At 41.6% G+C, this 20,666-nt stretch overlaps 2 protein-coding genes across 10 annotated transcripts in view; one reads left to right on the forward strand and one right to left on the reverse strand.

The window, feature by feature from the left end:
* LOC131980729 (eotaxin-like) overlaps window positions 1-20,666 on the forward strand; it is a 226,883-nt gene that overhangs the window by 126,221 nt on the left and 79,996 nt on the right. The window lies entirely within an intron of this gene.
* epha4b (eph receptor A4b) overlaps window positions 1-20,666 on the reverse strand; it is a 103,085-nt gene that overhangs the window by 27,516 nt on the left and 54,903 nt on the right. For all 4 annotated transcript variants that reach the window (XM_059345018.1, XM_059345019.1, XM_059345017.1 and 1 more), the window contains 4 exons: window positions 20,063-20,398; window positions 18,423-18,535; window positions 16,254-16,416; window positions 12,902-13,010 (listed from right to left, as the gene is read on the reverse strand). In XM_059345018.1, the coding sequence (XP_059201001.1) occupies window positions 12,902-13,010; window positions 16,254-16,416; window positions 18,423-18,535; window positions 20,063-20,398 (721 nt within the window). The remainder of the gene's footprint in view (window positions 1-12,901; window positions 13,011-16,253; window positions 16,417-18,422; window positions 18,536-20,062; window positions 20,399-20,666) is intronic.

The following is a 20,666-nucleotide window of genomic DNA, read 5'->3' on the forward strand; positions in this document are numbered from 1 at the left end:
ACTACGGGAGAAATCATTGTTCCATTTAGCTGCCATCTAATTACACTACACTCTGCTGTTTCATACCATAAACACACAACCCGGCACACATGCCTGTATATTCATGCAGATTTAAAGTACACACAACTGCGCCAATCACGGAAAAACACACACTTTAATGGACTGTGATATCACGATCACACCGGGGCTCTCACCTTTCTCTCTGCCTCTCTCTGTTCCACTTCAGTGAGGACAACAGGCTATCCCTGTCCTCCAAAGCCACACACTCCACATTTGCATATCAATTTACTTTTTAATATAATACTCTGTCACTCGAGACCCATTTGTCATTCTGCTAGCAAGCTCCCACCTTCATAGAACTCCATACATATATTATCGGCGCCGTAGCCCCTCCCCTCTCCTCCTCTCCCTTCCTGCCCTTTATCTCTCTCGGGTGTTACATTTTTTCTTAATTCTTCCTTTAAGTAAAAACATTCTCTTTTCCAATAACCTCTTTTTCTTTCTCTTGTTTCCATCCATTTACCCCCCCCCCCCCCCCATCAGGCCCTGTCCTCCACTCTCTTTTTCTTCATGCTGTTTTTTTTTTTATATAGAAAGAGTGGACACTCTGAGCTGGAAAGAGAAATAAAGAGGTGGAGAGGGAGATGGAAAAAGAGAGTGCTGACAGGCAAGAACGCACAATGGGGGTCCAAGCCTGCATACCAACTAACAAGCAATCAGATGGAGGGAAGGAGCGAGGAGAGACGGGGGAGGCAGCCATATAGGAATAGAAACTCGAAGGTTAACGTAAGGGAAGTGGACAGACGGAGGGGTGGGGCAGGGTTTGTGCTGCAACAACAGCAGCTGGAGATAAAGATGAAGAGAAACAAGATATTAGGAGAAGAAAGAATGCTAAATAGAAATGGAGTGAGGTTAGAAAAGGGAAACAAACAGGAGGAGATGTTAAATCTTAACAATAGGGACACTGGCTACATGTGCAGGGGAGAAGAGGGTTGAAATAAGGAGGCATTGATTGAGGATTAAGGGGGACAGAGCAACAATAAAATGCAACATTATCAGCACATAAAGTAGCTTTAGTTAAAGGAGAGTAAGAGAAAGGACAAGAGAGTTGAGAAGCAGATGACAAATAGAAATGTCAGTAAACAGGCTGCAGGAGAAAGTGTCCTGAGAAAGAGTGAAAGGAAGAAAAAGAAAAGACTAAACCGCGTAAATTGGGAAAGATGAGGTCAGACTGGCAAACCAAATGTAGAATGAAGGTAATGAAAGAGGTAGGACTTCCCAGTACACCAGATTGGAACAATACAGGAATTTGTGAGTCAGATCTTACACATGAACCTAAGGTATATAGAACCAAGAATAGAAAATGAACTGCTCTTGCTGTTTGGGTCAAGTACCTCTTTGTGTATCTTGAGTATTGTATCTGCTTTGTGATACCTTTCATTAAATCCTGCACAGGGCTGTCTTTCTAAGAAACTACAAATCCACTACAAATCCTTAAATAAATAATCTTTTATTGCTTTTACTCATTTAAACCCTAACAAGGAAGCTGGATTCCATCCCAGCGTACATTTACCCAGAAAGCATGAAAAGTCACCAGTCCACCACGAGGCTTAACACAAGATAGATAAACAAACTATAAAGTGTATTCAGTGAAAAATCCAGAGCACATTGAGGTCAGCTGCAAACATTCAGATGTATCAAAAAGGTGTATTGTACAGTTTTCTTTACAACTGTGACATTTTACATTTATATATACTTATACTATACTTAAAGGGGACCTATTATGCTCACTTTCAGGTTTGTACTTCAATTTTCAATTCCTGTTATAACATGTTTACATGCTTTAATGATCTTAAAAAAAACTGTATTTGTCTGATACTGTCAGTCTGAATATGGCTATATTCACCCTCCGTCCGAAACGCTCCATATTAGCGCCTGTCTCTTTAAGTCCCACCTCCTGAAAAAGCCCAGTCTGCTCATTGGTCAGTGTTTCCAGGTCATTATTTGTGCTGTCAGCATCTCTGCACCATCATTGCAGCCGGGGAATGACTGTAACAGCGATGTGGTGGCACTTATCTATATATACTGAAGTTGTGATATAACAGTTATAAAGAAGTTCTGACACCTTGTTACAAGGCAGTTTCTGAATAAGGGCTGTGTGCATTTCTCCATGGATTGAACATTTTGATACTTTCACAGTTTTTATATAGCACCTAGATGCACTTTAATAAAGAAAAGGCATGCAAATCTCACATTCTACAATATGGGACCTTGAAATCTTTATCCTTTATATTTCTTTTTCTAGCGTGAAGACATTCTTCATTTCACTGCACACGTTGTGGGAGAATGTGGCAATGAAACCTTGGAATATTGAGACGTAAAGATGGATATAGTTGAGTGGCGGCAAGTGAAAATGCGGGTGGCACGTCTCGTGTGTGAAAACACCTTGTGAATCAGCTCGATTGTAGATCTCCTTAAAGGTTTCCGGAATGTGCAACGGAGCAGGCCGCCTCCTTTTGCTGATATTGTCACTATTACGCCAAGTCCTCATTTATTGGTCTATTTAGCCTCAAGCTCTATTGCTGCTCCCTTTCTCCCCTCAGTCTAACTCCAGGCTATAAAGAGTGAGAGACAACATCTTCTGCACTGAGCCGCACTGATTTGTACTTCCTCTGATAATTAAAACCAGCCTTCAGTGATTCCGCTGTCATTTCAGTTTGCTGGGGCTGCTAAAGCCTGACCGGAATTAAGAGAATGACCTCAGCCAGATACAGATGGGGGTCATTGTGTCACACACACGCTACTGTATTCTCTGCAGTGGTGGAAGAAGTATTCAGATCCTTTAATAAATGAGTAATAAGTACTAATACCACACTGTGAAATTACACTACAAGTAAAAGTCCTGCATTCAAATCTTACTGAAGTAAAAGTATCAGAATCAAAATTTACATAAATTATCAAAAGTAAAAGTACTCGTTATGCAGAATGGACCCACTCAGATTGTTTTATATATTCTAAATATATTATTAGATTATTTGTATTGATGTATTTATGTAAGCAACATTTTAATTTCCTCAAGATAGGGCTCATTTTAACTACTTTTATATACTGTTGATCATGATTTTCATGTCAAAAGTAACTAAACTGTCAGCTAAATGTAGTGGAGTAAAAAGTACAATATTTTTCTTAATATGTGGTGAACTAGAAGTATAAAGTCACATAAAATGGAAATTAAAGTACAAGTACGTCAAAATTGTACTTAAGTACAGTACCGATATTAAAAGCCTGTAGTTCACAAAAGTTCTGTTATGAAAAGTATCTGCTGAGCTACGAGAGACTTTTGAATCAGAGGGGGAAAAAAGAAAATGTTAGGAGGAGGGTGTGAAGCAGAGAGACTGAAGGGGGAAAAAGTGGGGAAAAGTGAGTGACAGAAAGGAAAGGGATGCAAAGAGATCAAACGAGAGGAAGCTTTGGCAGGAAGGGATAAAAAGCTCTATTATGCACTCAAGGCAGAGAAAGTTTGAAGAGAAGTAAATATGGATGGCAGGATGACCTTGAAACAAAGTGAAAGGTAGAAACAGAGAAGTTGTGTGTGGACGATGATGTGTCGGTGACAGAGAGATAAGAGAGTTTGTCTTCATGTGAGTGAATAACCTTGGACTAATGTTAACCTGAGCAAGGACAGAGCTAATAAAGTGTGTGTAGCTCTGAGCTGCGTGGTATCGCCCAGTTTGTTTTATATGACTGGCCACCTTTTATAGGATTAGAGATCGGCTGCCGGCTGCAAGACAGGATGGGAGGAGAAATTGATACACTCCGAGACAAGGAGGAGTCAGAGGGCATCATTCATACAGAAAAATACTATGTTTCCTTTCCTTTCCTCTGCCCTCGTCTCCTCTTTCATTTCCTGTCCCTCCACATTATTTTCCCGCTACTAATCAGAATGACTAGAAAAATGAAATCAGTAAATCATTAGTCACCCCTCCGGCATGACACAATGAAATGACACATCTATCCTCCCTGCTACACACACACACACACACACACACACACACACACACACACCCTGCTGTGGGTATCTGCTCCCATCATTACTCGTGATAATGGTGATTCCATTTAATATCAAGCTATTAAATAAAAAATAATTACTAGGAATGAAATCAATGGATTAAATTCACTCTCATTATTTCACAGCAGAATTAAGCTTCGCTCACCAACGAAAAACAAAACACTGCTCGGGCGCTAATAAACTATGTGGTTCATAAAAGATGATTGTGGATAATTAATTAAGAGTCAAAACAGCATGAAGAATAAAGCTGGCAAAAAAGTCTGGTTGATGTAACGTTCAGGAACGCAAGTAAGATTTCTTCCTGTGGCCCTCTCTCTCTCTCTCTCTGTCTCTCTGTCTCTGTCTCTCTCTCTCTCTCTCTCTCTCGCTCTGTCTCTCTCTGTCTCTCGCTCCATCTTGGACGTGTTTGGCACCGGCTCAGCACTCTCTGACCGCAGTGTAAAAAGATTTACTCAGCTCGGGCTAATTATTAGGAAGGGGAAATGATTAGCTGAAGAGTTATGAGTAATAAATCTGTCTATGTTTCATTAACAACCTGTTTGGAAACATTTCATTTAGCTCCTGCTCATTAAGGAGAGTGGTAATGGAAGGAAAGGAAAGGAAAGGAAAGGAAGAAGGAAAAGGAAAGGAAAGGAAGAAGGAAAAGGAAAGGAAAAGTGGGGGAGCAGCATTGAGGTTTGCAGCAGGTCTGCAGTAATTGGTGTAATGTAGCAAATTTTTTAACAACCTTGTGAAAAGGTCACATGAGAGAGGATGGAAAGAGTGAGAGACGCAGCAGAGGAGCATGTCATCTGTATCATTAGGTGAAGTGTATCTTTATATTTGCTAACAGATCAGTGTGAAACTAATTCCCCTAATGATGTTGCCACACCGACACAACTTGATTAGGTCACGATCGTAACATGCTCTTCTGTGTGTGTTTGGATCAGACAAATTTACTTAAATGCACCGTAAACTTTTAAAAAATCCCGACCGAAAACAGTTTTGAATTCTCTGATGTTTATAGGACATTTGATCAATCCCACGGCAACATCTGCTCATTTGCATAAAGCCTGTGTGAAATAGTTTTTGCACCTGCGGCAACTGGCTGCTCTGTTGCACTGTTTGTAAGATTCTTTCTAAGCATTCTGCAGACAAAGCTGTATTCAGCTGCACCCTACAGCTTAGCAGCATTAATTGAGAGCACCGGCATCCAAGCAACACATACAAATCTGTCTAATGACATTGCACACACGTCCTCATCGCATATATTGCACACACACACCCACGTTCTGGCCTGTTTTGTTTCAGATACACTGAATAGCCTGGCTGCGTTATTAATGCTATTATCAAGAATACACACCAACACCACCCACGGGGAAGGGAATGCATCGGCTACATCCACTACATTCACCATAAGTGTGATTTGGCAAACATGGGCCTATTATTTGTGCCTTTGTTCCTGTTTTTTTAAATTTCCTGTTTTTGTTATTTTGTGGCTCAAAACCAAGGATTTTCTTTTTTCTTTTAGTCTTTCCCACATCCGAGCTTAAAAACCCTCACCAATTTTAGTCTTTGGTGTTTTTAACTTCTTCACATCTCCTTTGAAATCCAAACAAGCACACACACACACACACACACACACACACACACACACACACACACACACACACACACACACACACACACACATTTTTCTGCTTATTTTACTCAATTAGTCTTCTTCAGTTTCTCACATGTCTCTGTGGCTGCCTCTTAACCTCACTCTCTCCTCTCTCTCTGCAGCATGTTTTCATCAGTGCATGCTTCCTCTTTTTTTCCATCCTTCCTCTCCTCTTTTGTGTCATTAAGTTTTTAAGAATAACCCTGGGCTGCGACAACAGATGCTGCGGAGGTAAAAGCGCTTACGCGCACAAACATGCACATCAACAGAACATGTTATTGTGTTGGAAAGGTAGAGCTGTTATCGCTCTCTATTAGTGGGACTGAGAAGTCTTTCTGCTAGAATCAGACACATTATAATGACATCTTACTTTGCTGCCTGGCTTTCTCTCTTGGTCTTTCGCTCTTTATTGTAATATGTTTTTCTTCCTACGAATTTAGACCCGTACCTTGAATGGCCTCTGGAAAGTTTTCCAGGTTCGCACTCTAACCTTTCCAGGATATTTTCCAGGAATTATTCTTGACAATACAGGGCAGCAATTGCTTCAAATAATCATATAATTTACTGGAAACCTAGTATTGAAACATTTAACCCCAGTTTTATTCCCTTTTTTAATGATGTACAGTTCATGATGAAGTGTCTGAGGTTCATTACAAGTGACGGCTATAACCATCAGTAACTGTACAATGAGGTTGTCTGGCCTCCTTTTCTAAAAATCTATCCAAGTTACACCTATGTCGTCTTATGTGTAATAGCATGCTTTTCTAGTGAATTTCATTTGGTTCAAAAGTCTCAAGGCAGCAGTTTAGAATATGATACCGCATGCAAGACTCGACTGCATCTTTGACAAGTTCGGGAGCTATTTACAGTTAAGACAGCTGAACTTGAACTAGTGCTACCGGTTAGCTAGATTTGAATGTGTCCTCAGGTCATTTTAAATCAGTTTCATCCAAAACATTAGCAAAACCAGCTAGCTTTGGTTAATTTCCTGACAGTTTCGCTCGTAGCTCAAGAAAAGCAAAGACTCAACCATGTTTGCTGCATGTCCATGCTTCTGGTGTGCACAGCTAGATGGTTTAAAATTGGAGCAGAAATGAGAAGAGAGCAGCTTTCCATTCCACTTTGAGTCTGGTAAATCCGATTCAAACGTCATACAATGCAACTAATCCTACACAACAGTTGAGTTTAAAACCTAGGTTAATGGTAGGTATGCAAGCGTGGAGGTGAAATATAATAAACAATTAGAAGACAACACTGATTATTTACAGGGTATCTGACCATTTTATTCAATTCTCAGGTTACCAAAAAACTATATGTTAAGGTTTTCTAGGACGCATGGGAACCCTTTGTCTTCCGTCTTTGTGTTTTTTGTGATTCACCCTGTAGGACAGCAATCTCTGATCTCTGTTTGAGAGACTTACCTCTGTGGGGAAAACAAAGCTGGCTTTAGTAATTAACTGTACATCTTATTTTGCACTAAATCCAACTAATCACATCTTATTATTTCAAGATTTTCAGACATTTTCCCTGACAGATTGTGGCCCTTAACTCCCTGCTGAATATCTCCAGCTCTGACAACAGATGCACTCCATAAAGGCAGACACCGAGACACATAGCAGATGAGACGACTTAAAAAAACAAAAATAAGGCATCACATAGACGGAACAACTTCACGCTGACTTCTCACCAAAAAACTCCCACATTAAAAACATGAACACAGAAAAACACACGGGAATCTGGCGCGTTTCCAAAGCCCGCAGCTATTCAGAAAAGGAGATGGTTGCGAGCCTGGAGAATCATTAGACCGCAGACAAAACAGAGGCGCGCACACACTCACATACACACAGATGCTGGGAGGCAGAAGCTGTAACATGTTTAACAAGGAGTGAGAGAAAGTGAGGACTGAAGGGGAGAACGCTTTTTGAGTGAAAGGCCATCTGCTGAGTCCATGGTGATGCCAGTCGCTTGCTAGCTTCCCATCGCTCGCACCTGCCAGCGTGCCAAAGCACCCTCAGGAGGACAAAAGCACCAACTTCACACACAAACACGCATATACTCGCAGGGCAATAATGGCACGCACACAGCAATAACTGGTGTGATTTGTCAGCGCCGTGCTGCGTCTGAGGAGCTTTCGACGGTTTTTCATGTTTTCCCTCCTGCGGTAACAATAGCATAACAGCACTTTATTAAACGAGAACAGGACAGAACAGAATGGCCTGCAAATCAGCCCGTTTATGAGGCATAGCTGTGCAGTACCCTGCCAGCAAAGGCTGTGGGGAGGGTGTATGTGTGTGTGTTAGACGGAGACACTGTACGGGCATTCATTGTTATTTTATAGCTCAGTGATAAAATTCTCGCTATCAGGCTGTTGAAAATGTGGTCAGGAGTGTGGACTCAATAGGTGAACTAGGTGTAAAACAAGAACAAAAAGCTCTCCAGCACTTGTATCCAGTCCAGTGATTATTGGGGAAATGATTTAAACAGGTGACATTTAGGGAGAAAAAGGGCCTTACAAAGGTCTGGTGGGAAATCATTTTAACCCTGGCTGACTCTCAGTGTCAATTTCAATTCCAATTTAATCATCGTCCACATTCAACCGGCCTCGGCACATACATCAAATTCTCGATACATTTCGGAGGGGGATCCCATCCAAATGTAAATTTCAAGAATGGAACAGGAAATGAAAGCCGGAGAGCCACAGATGAAGCAAAATGAAGAGAAAAGCAGAGTGCTGAAAAGAGTGAAAAGAGAGTGAGATGGACTGATTGACAGATAAGATGGAAGGTTTAACCCTTTGAACTCCAGCAAGTAGTTTCAGGGCGTTTTTTTCACATTTTACTCACTGTGGCCACATTTTTCCACTGAAATATAAAAGTCCTGCTCCTCTATAGAAACAGCCCGATCATGAATGGAAGCAAAGACAACTAAAAAAAACTCCTTTATGCAATACAACAGTTGTAATGTCATAAATCATACAAATGTTAAGACACAAGTTGAATTTCTCTGATAAGATCTTTACAAAATAAGGTGGGAAAAAAATCTATACACACAGCTTTTTCCAACAAGTGTTACCAATATTGGAAAAGAAAATGAACTATTTACATTTTTACAACCTCTACTTCCAACCTCCCTTGTCCTCTCCTCTCTGGCCTGTGTAAACAGACTGCAGTTCAGCCCAGTTTTCTTGGAATTTTTGTCAAGTGACTGTTGGTCCCAGTGGTGTCAATCTTGGCTTCCCAGTAGCGCCGAGGACGCAGAATTTGCCTTGTAAATTGTCTTTTACAGGATGTGGTTAATGTAAATGGTTTATTTTTGCAGATGTTTTTATGTAAAACATGATGAATAAAGGGATTTCAGGCCACATCACTCTTTGTAACTGACAGAATGGTTCACCATGATCTGTTCAAGGACCATCAGAAAGTTGAAAATGCAACAGTAATGCCTATTTTTACAGTTTCTGTTGATGATAAATAGTGCAATTTTGGCCCCCCAAAAAAGCTTTTCAAACCCGCCTGCAGGTTTTAGGGATCAAAGAGGGTTAATGGATGAAAAAAGGTACTATAGGCAACAAGAGAAGAGAGAGGACCAATTCTCGTTTTTTAGATTTCTCCCAGTTCCTCCAAAACCTGAAGTATGACACTCCTATTGCACCTCACAGTGCAATCACCCACCCATCATCTCCCCGACCCTTCCTCCTCCTCCTCCTCTCTCAAACACACTTGTAATCTACCTTTTCATCTTTGGCTCCTCGCACCTCTCCCTTTCTTCCTGTTGTGCCTCTGGTTCTCCTCCTCCCTCCATCAATCTCCTTTTTACTCTCCATCTCTCAAGCCTCCTCTTTTTTCTTTCCATCTTTCACACCATCTCAAAATGGAGCTCTCTAGTGGCATAAACATACTTCTGATGTACCCCCCCCCCCTTCCACGCCACAGTCTGTCATTCCCACTGCCTATCTAATGCGCTCTCATTTTATCCTCCACTTGTGCCTCTCCTTTACCTCGCTTCTGTCCATCTTTCTCCCCCCTGAGCGCTCCCTCTCTCTCTCTCTCTCTCTCTCTCTCTCTCTCTCCTGCTCTTGTCTCTAGTGATGCAGCTTTGATCCTCGCCTCGTTCCCCAGCGACAAACACACTCCACTAAGCTCACGCACACACACATTTTGACAGATGTACAGAAGTTGTTTAATAGAAAGCAGTAATCAACACCACTTCCTCCCGAGCGTCCCTACCTCCAAATGGAAGAAAGATAGATAGAGATGGGCCGAGGGAAAGAGGAAGAGACAGAGAGGGAGGCCTGAAATTGATGGCAGTGCATCGACCCTTCTGTAAAACCTAGTTAACACCTCCCCAGCCTGTGAAACCTGATTAGTTGAGTGTGAGTGTGTTTTTATGTCATCGTGTGTGCTCATCGCGCACTGTGTTTAACAGGTTGTTTTGATTCGTACGCACACAACCTCATAATTCCCCTCTGATTAAAGAAATGTTGATGTGTTTCCGTGTGTGTGAGTGTGTGTGTGTCTTTGTGTCACACAGGACAGTCTCCACTGATTACATCCCTCCTAGTCAATAGTGAATAGAGCACTCAGCCTGATAAGCAATCACCTGAATCAATACTAATGTTTTTAGTGTGTGTACATTAGTGTGTGCATGTGAGAGTGCCTGTGTGTGTGTGTGTGTGTGTGTGTGTGTGTATTTCTTAACATGTAGCTAATCTAGGCGGAGCTCATAGAGGATAAACATTTAGTTACAGGCATGGTAAATCACAGATGCTGTCATCCCTTTTCCTTTCCTCTCCTCTCCTCTCCTCTCCTCTCCTCTCCTCTCCTCTCCTCTCCTCTCCTCTCCTCTCCTCTGTCCCTTTCTTCTCCATCCAAAGAGCCCTCTCCTAACTCCGATCCTTTCATCTTTCTCGCGTCTCGCCAATCGGCATTCTTTTATTTTCCTTTCTCCCTCTCATCTCCGCCTTCTCCTCCTTGGCCTTCTTTGAGAAGGAGAACAGCATTAAGAGCAGCCTAACCTTCAAAGAGAGTGATCATAGAGAGTCCATGCTCTTCACATACGGAATAACGCAGCCTTTAGTTTTGGCTTTGGCAGCTGTATAAATGTCAAAGTTGGAGGCCCTGCTGTTGGCTCACCCACATGTAATCTCTCACAGAGAGATATGAAGTGAGACCAAGTGGAAGATTCTGTTTAACCCTTGTGTGTACATGAATGATCACCTACACTTTCACATAGGCGCTTTGCATCTGACTAGTGATATATTCTCTTTGTGCATGCTTGAGCTATTGTTTTCCAAAAAGAGAGTGAGGTTTACCTAAGAAGTTACACTCACAGTTCATTCAGCTTCATCCCTATAATTTGCCACCAATGAGATTACAGCTGTCAGTGGTGTACCCTGACAGCGACCTTTTAATACATTTTTTAATACCTTCACAATATTTTTTTTTTTTTTTTTTTTAAATGTATTTTTTGGGCTTTTTCATGCCTTTAATGGACAGAATAGCTGAAGAGAGACAGGAAGCAGGGGGCAGAGAGAGGGGAATGACATGCAGAAAACGGCCGTCCGATGCGGGACTCGAACCGGGGCCAGCTGCAGTGAGGACTGTAGCCTCTACACATGGCCTCCACATTCTAACTTCAGTGTTGGGGGTAACTGATTATAAAGTAACTGATTACTGTAATTTTGTTCCATTTCTGAGTAACTTAGTTACTCTTTGCCTAAATAGCAGCACTGACCAATACACAATTATTTGCTATTTAACAATAACCCAAGACATAATGTTATTTCATCATGTGTAGGGTGAGCACCCGCCACTTCTCCCCCGCTACACTCTTCTATCTACTCTTTCTCAATGAAGGGGCACAAAATGACAAATGAAAATCATCAAGTCATGAAAGGACTTTCATCACGATTTAACGAGGTAACTTGCAACTAATTTAATACCATGTCAGATGACGTTTATTACTTTTTGATACTTTTATTAAATTATTTTTTAGCTAATTTCATTTACTACCTTTTATTAATGTCAGCAAATGAACTTCCTGCCTATTACAAAAAAGGGCAAATAGGTGGAGCATGGGTAAACTAAAGGAGGTCGAATGAAGCCTGTTGCTGAAGCTTGCCACCTGTGACAGCACCCACCTGTCACTCAAAACCGCCCGCCCTTAGTTATGCATAACTTCAAGTAGGGCTTTCCCCTCTCAGTTGATTAGTCTACTAATTGGTCATAGTTGACAAAGATGTCTTCAGTTGATTTGTTGTTTTTTTATGCTTTTTGTTACTAAGAAACGTATGAGCCCATCCATCTATAACGTGTGTGTGGATGTGTGTCTAACTGACCGTTAGTCAGACTGACCTCAGATTTCGTATGTGGCTTGCGTATGTCACGAAGGTGTGCATCCTCGATTTTTAGGATTTAAAATGTTTTTTCAAAATATCATTATTTACGTAGGACGTGTTGCAGCATTGCACTGTTTCCAATCGGACGCCTTTTAGGGGAGCTCTGCCCCATTGTGTGATAGGCCTACACCTGGTCAGTAACACAATTCACTCTGGATTTCCACCCTGACTCATCTCATCTGTAAGTCTATTTAGCCTACCTATCTTTCAGAGTTTTAAAGGGCGCTACAAGGTTCGATTTTACAATAATATTTGAATAGATTCCAGAGAATATCAATGTTCAATGTGTATGTGCTGGATGGTGAGCGCACATTATGAGAAGTAAGTGTTTTATGGAGTTGCAGACGTTGTAGTGTGGCATGTAATGTACGAATACATACTTCCTACGGGCACTGCACTAGTCTCTGGGAAACACTAGATTTAAAGTGGTGGGTTGTTTTGTGGAGGAAACTCAGTTTTACAGATCTGTCAATTAAATCAACTCATTGATTACTCCACAAAAGCAGTTTAGTCAGCAGAACATGGTTGTTTGATGTATCATTAACTTAGTTAGTCAGATCAATTTGTTGTTTTTGGTCTTTTAATGGGATTTGTTGATCATGAGGAAAATTATAGACTATCACCAGATTTATACTTCCATATTTCATTAGTCCTTGATTCCCAGTGCTTCCTGGCCTGTCTGCCTCATGCCTGGTACTTAACCCAATGATACACTTTCTCTCTGCCCTGTGCTCTTGTACAGTTCATTCCAATCATGTCCAGAGGACCTTGGTGTGCCTTTTTTACACCCTACCTTCCACTGACAACGAAGCAAGTCACCAGGAAGATGAGGAGAACGATTCCCCCGGCAATAGACACAGCCAGGATGGTGGACTGGTTTGGGTCCCCGATAGCAAAAACATCTATATAGGAGACAAAAAGAGAACACAGCGGATTAATAAACAAGAGCATAAAGCAGAATGGAAAGAAGCTGAGGATGTGTTCTGCAGGAGGAGAGTGAGGGGAGAAAAGATGAAGGGAGGCTGGGAGTAAAAAAGACAGCAAGGTGAGTGTGGCGGGGGAAAGAGGGAGAGAGAATGAAATATGATAGCATTAGAAAAGGAGATAAAAGACAGAGGTTGAAGGAGAGGGAAAAAAGAGAGAGTAAAAGAGAGCGAGGGAGGTGGACGGAATAGTAAGTAAGGTCCTTGATGAAAAGCGCTCTCCCTCTCTGCATCGCCTATGAGGGTATGAAAGTGGACGTGAAAGCCATTCCCATTCGGCCGCGCTGTCCAAATGGATATGTTAACATTGCACATAACAAGGCTGCCGCCGAGAACTTTCTGCAAAGATGCATCGATTTTTACGCCACACCAATCGAGCCATTACTCAAAACAAATACCCCATTTATCTGGCTTAGCTAAGCATGAGCGGGCACGTGTGTCTCTATGCGTGTGTGTATGTATATATATATGGGTGTGTGTTGAAGAGGCAAATTAATGCCCCGAGGCAGCCACAGCTAAGCATTGATCTCCTATTACATTTACTGGCGCACACATACACTGCCTTCTTTAACAATCGATGCAATTGATCTGATTAGATAACCTTGATATGATGGCGACCGGGTCAGCTGAATGTGGCAGATCGTGTATTTAACAGCACTGAACTTGACAGTGAACCTGCTGTATGAAAACTAACAGCTACGTACCAGCAACATGTGTGATGCACATTCTCGCACATTCTAATGCCACTATTCTATCTCAATCATTGCATATTTTAATCAATTATTGTAAAGGATTAGGGTTTAGAATTAGGGTTATTCTATGTTTTATTTAAGGCATCATATTTTGACAGTAAATTATGTGGTGGACTCTATTAACACATCATGTGCTCTTATTTTGAAAGCTACTTGTGTTTGCTTTTATTTTGAAGGCGGGTCTAACACATTTTTACCGTAACGCTTCGTTAATACATGCACCGTGAAAACAAGTGGCAGGCCCACACCACTAAATGGATATAGCGGAAACCCTGTATATTACTGATATGAGTTGCATGACAGGTGTAACCCAGCTTTGAATTTTATTGATTATTGAATGATTAGTAGGTTAATGTGTGCCCGTTGCAGTCTATAAACCACAGTGCTATACATTAACTGATTTATCCCCCTCTGCCTGCCTGTCTGGGAATCAATGCTCACTTTGAAGAGCACATTATGGCGCCTCCAAAGCAGAAAATCCTAGAGCACATAATGAAGAGATAATGAAAGTGGATGACAGCAAACAAAGGAGAAAAGGACGAGAAACAGAGAGATTGAAAACACCATGACAGAGATACAGCTAAGAGTGCCCCCAAGCTGTTTGTGAGGCCTGGCCCCGCCGGACCTGTTATCGAACCCGGCATAGATTTCTCTTTTGTGTCTCCTCCTCTCCTTTACGAAAGTCTGAGTGTGCAATACGTTTCTAAATGTGAGTGTTTAGTCTCCTTGAAGCAGGGAAGGAAAACAATCCTCACAGATCTGTGGTGTTACAGGTGGAGGCGAGGAAACCGGTCAGAAAAAGTTGTCCAGTCTTGTTTAAAGGGGACATATTCTCATTTTCAGGTTCATACTTGTATTCTGAGTTTCTGCTACAATATGTTTACTTTATTGTGCAAGAAACATTTTTTTCTCATAATTCCCATAGTTGCTGCACCTGTATTCACCCTCTGTCTGAGATGCTCTGTTGTAGTGCCTGTTTCTTTAAGCCCAGTCTGCTCTGATTGGTCAGTATTTTCCTGTATTGTCCATCATTGTATCGGAGTATAGCAGCAGACAGGGATGGAGTACTCAAGTCCTGGACTCAGACTCAAGTCGGTCTCAATGCCCGATTTTCATGACTTGTCTACGTGGCGTCATTCTGCATAATAAGTAGCCATGTGCTTTCGGTTACCCAAGAAAGCTGGCTGGCCTCTTGGTAGGAAATTTCAGGGATGGAGTAATCAAGTCCTGGACTCAGACTTGGACTTGGTCTTGAACACCAGGGACTCGGGATTGGACTCAAACTTGGACTTGGTCTTGAACACCAGGGACTCGGGATTGGACTCAGACTTGGACTTGGTCTTGAACTCCGGGGACTCGGGATTGGACTCAGACTCGAGCTCAGGTATTGATGAATCGACACTGGGGATTTGAGACTGATTCGTAGAATTTGTGTTCCAGCAGGAATGTGATCCATCGGCAGCCAGGATTTAAGGTTTCCCTGACTTTAGCATGTAGCTACATGCGGCAGTGTATGTGATGTAAACACTGCAGCAATGTGCCTGGAGCAGACGACTGTATATAGAAATCTGTCAAGAGAGACATCTGTTTGAGCCGAGAGCAGAAAAAAAGTGTTGGAAACTGGGTTTTCAGAACGGATGGAAACCTGTGGTTATTCCTCACTTTACATAATGTAGTATTTGAAACTTTGGTCCCATTTAACATGAACATCTGACATTTTAACTTTATATAAATTACAGAAAATAAATAAAAGCATAATAGGTCCTCTTTCGATTCATTCATGAGGATGACTGATGTTTTTTGAATTCTCGGTTGTTATTATGACTTCCACCAGGTGCAAACTTCTTCTATTCCTTTTTATTTTGCTCTAGTCATTGGTGTGATTCAAATCTTCACAATCCAGGAAAAAGCAACTTCACAGGTTCCTTTTCCTTTATTGTGAAATTGGGTTGTCTCCTTTTTACCTGATAAGTATTCTGAGATACTTTCAAGCCACGGATTCAGACACATAGATGACAACCTGTGAGACTGCCAAGTTTTTTCTGTTTGACAACGGAACTGAAGCAGCCATTCAGATGAAAAGTGAGCTATTTTATAACCATCAGGTGGATTGATTTAAACTGCAGGAGGGTGAATCAGACTCTTACAGTACTGCAATGTGATGTAATATGTCAGCACTCTTTGCTCTGCAGTTAATCTTTTTGCTTGTAGTTCAACTGCACCATTCACCTCTAATATTGTTGTGTTAACACTAGATTGTTTCTAAAAAAACTGGCATATAACTATTTTCAGTGCCTGCTATTCCAATTTCCAAAATAACCCACAGGGAAATGTTAAAAGGAGGAAAATAGATGAAAAAATAACCTAATTGCTCATAAAGTAAACACATATTTTTTATTCATCTCTTTACCTTCGTGGCTGGTTTCCAATTCGATCTCTCCGCCGTAGCTCCCGTAGCCCCCGTCAGTTCGAGCCCTGACCCTGAACACGTAGGTGGTCCCCGGCTTCAGCCCGTCCACTGTCATCATGTTGGATCGAGTCTTCAGGACCGTGTAGTTCTGCTCCCTCTGGTTCTGAAGAGGAATAAAAAAGAGCAAGAGGAATTTAATACTAAATTCAGTGGATAATATAATGTGTCAGAGAATAATGCCATCGTGGATAAAAAAGGGCTGAAATAATACACATAATATGAAGGGTTATACAAAGAGCAATGGACTGTGGTATCGAGAGAGACAGAAAAAACCCCAGGAAAGCCTGAAAATAATAGAATCCTCAAATTGTTTAATCTAAATGTCTCCAGGGGCCACGTACACCTCACTAAGTTTTCATTTGTTCATCACTGGACCATTTGGTCGCATTTATACATGAGCATCTGTCAAGTCCCAAATCTTATCCTCTTTACACTTGGGGGCAATATGTGGCTACTCAAGTCCCGCTTCGCTTCGTTCCTTGACTACCTTGTAGGTGTGTGTGTGCACACTTAAAAAAATGTGTGTGTAGGAGGATGAATAAGGAATAAGTGTGTCTGTCAGTAAGCTGATTCCCTGCAGAGAGGCTGATACTCTACCTAATGGAGACACTCTACAACAAGGATTAACACTATTTTACTGCTAATGCCTGCCAACACGCACACACAAACACACACCCCTACACACACACACACACACAGAGGCTTAATTTCATCACCTTGGCCGTGTTTTACGAGGTTTGTTCGACAGATGTGTGGTTAATTGGCTTGGTGTGAGCAGTAGGGGAGTCGTGAGGGATAGAGAGATGGAGAGAGAGATACGTTTGTGATGCTCAAGTCATTACAGACATGCCCTCAGGCTAAACCCATATCTACCAGCCTAGACGACATGTTGATGAAGACAACAAGGGCAGAGAGGAGAAACAGGTTGCATTAAACCCATTAAAGGGTTGCTCCAGAAATGTAGCTAAACCATTCACTTAAAAGAATAGTTTGACATTTTTGGAAAGGTGCTTATTCATTTTTTTTGCTGAGTATCAGATGAGATATCTGAATGCTAAATATGAAGCTACAGCCAGCAGACTGGTAGCTTCGCTGAACACAAAGACTGGAGACAGAGGGAAACAGGTTGCATGGCCCTGAATACACTTATCAACGTCTGCCTAGCAGCACCTCTAAAGCTCACAAATTAAAATGTTGTATGTCCATCAAATGTCTAACACGTGTGAGACAAATTATCCTAACTACAGGGGGTTATGTGCCAGACAAGTTCAGGGTCACTCCTCTGTTCCCAGTTCTATATAACACAGGATGTGAATCTGATAAAGATATTCCCAATCTCTGTAGTAAATTACAATGACATGGGGTAGTGTTTTGGGTCAAATTCAACCTCAATATCAACAGCAAGAGGGTAAATCCGAGTTAAAGGAATATTTAGCTAATGTACATTGGAATCTGGGATTATATATACGCTCCCATTTCTTGGGTCTTGGCTAGCTGGTTCCAGTTAAGCAATGATCTGGCAAAACTTTTTACACTTCAGTTCTTGTACAGAACAAACTAGCAATACATGTGTGAGCTTCAGAGATACTGGTAGGTATATTTTTAAATGCTTCACCCTTGGACACAGCAAAGCTAGATGTGTCCCCCTGTTAACCATTTTTTTATGCTAAGCTAAGCTAACCAGTTGCTTGCAATAGCTTCATATTTACCACAAGGATTTTTGTTTGCAGGGCATGATCCACCCTACTCTGCATCTAATTGGTTTACCTTGATAATCTTACCCTTACATTAGTCTCACTCGTCTTTCAGAAAAATGAACAACCCAAAGCAACGAAGGCAAGTAGTAGCAAGTAGTAAGAGCCAATCAGAAGCAGCGTCTTCACCAACACCAAAAAAAACAAACAAAAATCTGGCACATGGTATCAAGCTTCTCATCTTTTTCTCTGCAAGAAAGCAAATAGCTCCCAAAATCAAACTGTTCCTTTCAAGTTTTCCCACACCTCCAGGCTTTCTGTAGCAAATCTGACATAACAAGTAAACTGATCTTGTGTGGTAAAGTGTTAGAGTGCCTCTTAAAAAAAAAAATGAGCATGTGCTCGTCTCTCTCACCTTCTCATAGTAGATGACCTCATACTCCACTATCGCTCCGTTGGGTCTCTCTGGACCCTGCCAGGCCAAAGTCACACTGTCCTTGCTCCGCCTTTCCTTCAACACTACGCTCACTGTAGAAAACAAAGAAGAAGAGGAGAAAGCATGAGCAACAAAGAGAGAGTCAAGTTCAATGACATGAGAGAAAAAGCATGAAAAGAAACAGAGAGAGAGAACGGTGCTGTGCAGGAGAGAGATTTCAGATGGATACATACTGTGCTATAACGAGAGAACCCATATTTGAAGTGCTTCTCGTGTAATTTTGCTAATTAGCCAGTGCATACAAGGTGTTTAATACACGTGTGATTACAGGATTTTACCATGGGTGTATGTGCAACGTCTGTGTGGTGTGTGATCCGTTCGTGTTATAACCTGCGACTTCCAACCCAGCCTTCCAACATTTGGAGCACATGCTTGTGTGGGTTGAAAGTGTATTTTGTGTGTGTTGAATACTGTAGTCTAGAGTAGCACATAGTGACATGTGGGGATCTTAATGAGGTTAACATCCTCCAACACCCTTTCACCTCCCCCCCTCCTGTTATTACACACACATCCATAGTGCGAGGCCTATTAGTCATCACCACCCTGTCATACGACGTCTCTTCCCTCAGTCCCACACTGTAGATTCACGCATGATTATATATGTGAAGGCAGAGTTGCAGAGGTGTCATTTTGTGTTATCAGAGTGATGCAGCACAGCAGTGATTTTACAGTTGTCATGTGAAAGCCTGATACTATTTGTGAGCACACTGCAATCAGGAGACAATTTTTGAAAAATACTGTCTCTGATCCATCGTACAAAAACATTCTTCCCTGGAGGATTTTATTTTCTTATCAGCCTAAAAAAATGGATATCAGTGAAGTTGCACAATCCTTTCTTCACAAGTTTTTGCTGCAATTTAAAACTGAAAACATGCTGCCACATATAAAAATGATGCTATGAAAGAGCTGTCTGTTTCATTAAATAGGCTACTGGTGTTTTGACATTCATTGTTAAAGGCATAGTTCTGAATTATTTAAGTTGGGTCCAATGAAGTACGTATCCATAGTTAGTCTATTACATACAGTAGATGGAAGCTTTCAGTTTGGAGAAGCAGGTTTATGCGAGGGGAACTGAGGTCATTATCTCTGCTCTTGTCAAAGCCACCAGACTTCACTTTGTTGTTTAGTCAGGGTTAGTCGGGATTCACTAAAGTCACACAATTAGAGAAACAAACTAAGCGATTTTGGCAGTGGTAGACCAGCAACTCCTTTGTTGTGCAAGGTAAAATTTCTTCTTTTGTCAATGGGTTCTGGTGGCTTTGACAATAGCACAGTACAGCTTCAGTTCCCCAACGTAAACTTAAAATAATATTCTAAATATGACATTATATGTCATTTAGCTGACGCTTTTGTCTAGAGTGACTTACATAAGTGCCTTTAACCTTCATGATACAAGCCTCAGACCACAGGAATCAAGTAAGTGCATAACTTTTAAGAGCCAACTCTATCCGCTAAAGGAGGGCATATAGAGTACACTTGAACTAGTGTTGATTTTTTTTTTAATTTGTTTTGTTTTGTTTTTACATTTCCATTACCCCCATTATCGTGTTCGTTCTCACCTGTCTGTGATGTTGTGACATTGATGACTACCGTTCCTCTTGGTGTGGGACTTAAGTCCGACACTCCATTCTGGCTCTCAAGCGTGAAGCTGTAGTTGGAGTCCGGCTGCAGGTCGGTGACCAGCACGGTGGCTGACGAGAGACCAAACTGTCTGGGGACGAAATGGACACTGTTGCCACACGGCGTGCACTTCCTGCCGTCACCGGAGCACTTCCTGCAGTGAAGGCTGTAGGTGATGTCTCCTCGGCCTCCTGTGTCTCTGGGGGGCGACCACTCCAAGGTGACGCAGGTCTCGTTCACCGTGGAGATGGGGTTCTCTGGAGCAGATGGGGGACCTGAGGGAGGACAAGGGCATAGATTTATTCCTGTCAAACTGTAAAATAGGTTTTTTTCCTTCTTGGAGAAAAAAAACTGTGGTTTTTAAGCCTTTTTGTCAAGAGTGTAGAGTCTTATCCAACCTACTGGGAAATTATTTGAAGTAAGAGAGTACTCTAATGACTTGGCATTGCACTCCTATAACATCGTCAGTCTCACAATGGATAGTTTAGACTCAGCAGAGCCAGATATATTGTCTGTACTATCCCAGCATACACTTGGTAAGCT

This window comes from Centropristis striata, chromosome 11, assembly GCF_030273125.1.
Source record: "Centropristis striata isolate RG_2023a ecotype Rhode Island chromosome 11, C.striata_1.0, whole genome shotgun sequence".
NCBI classification, from domain to species: Eukaryota; Metazoa; Chordata; class Actinopteri; order Perciformes; family Serranidae; genus Centropristis; species Centropristis striata.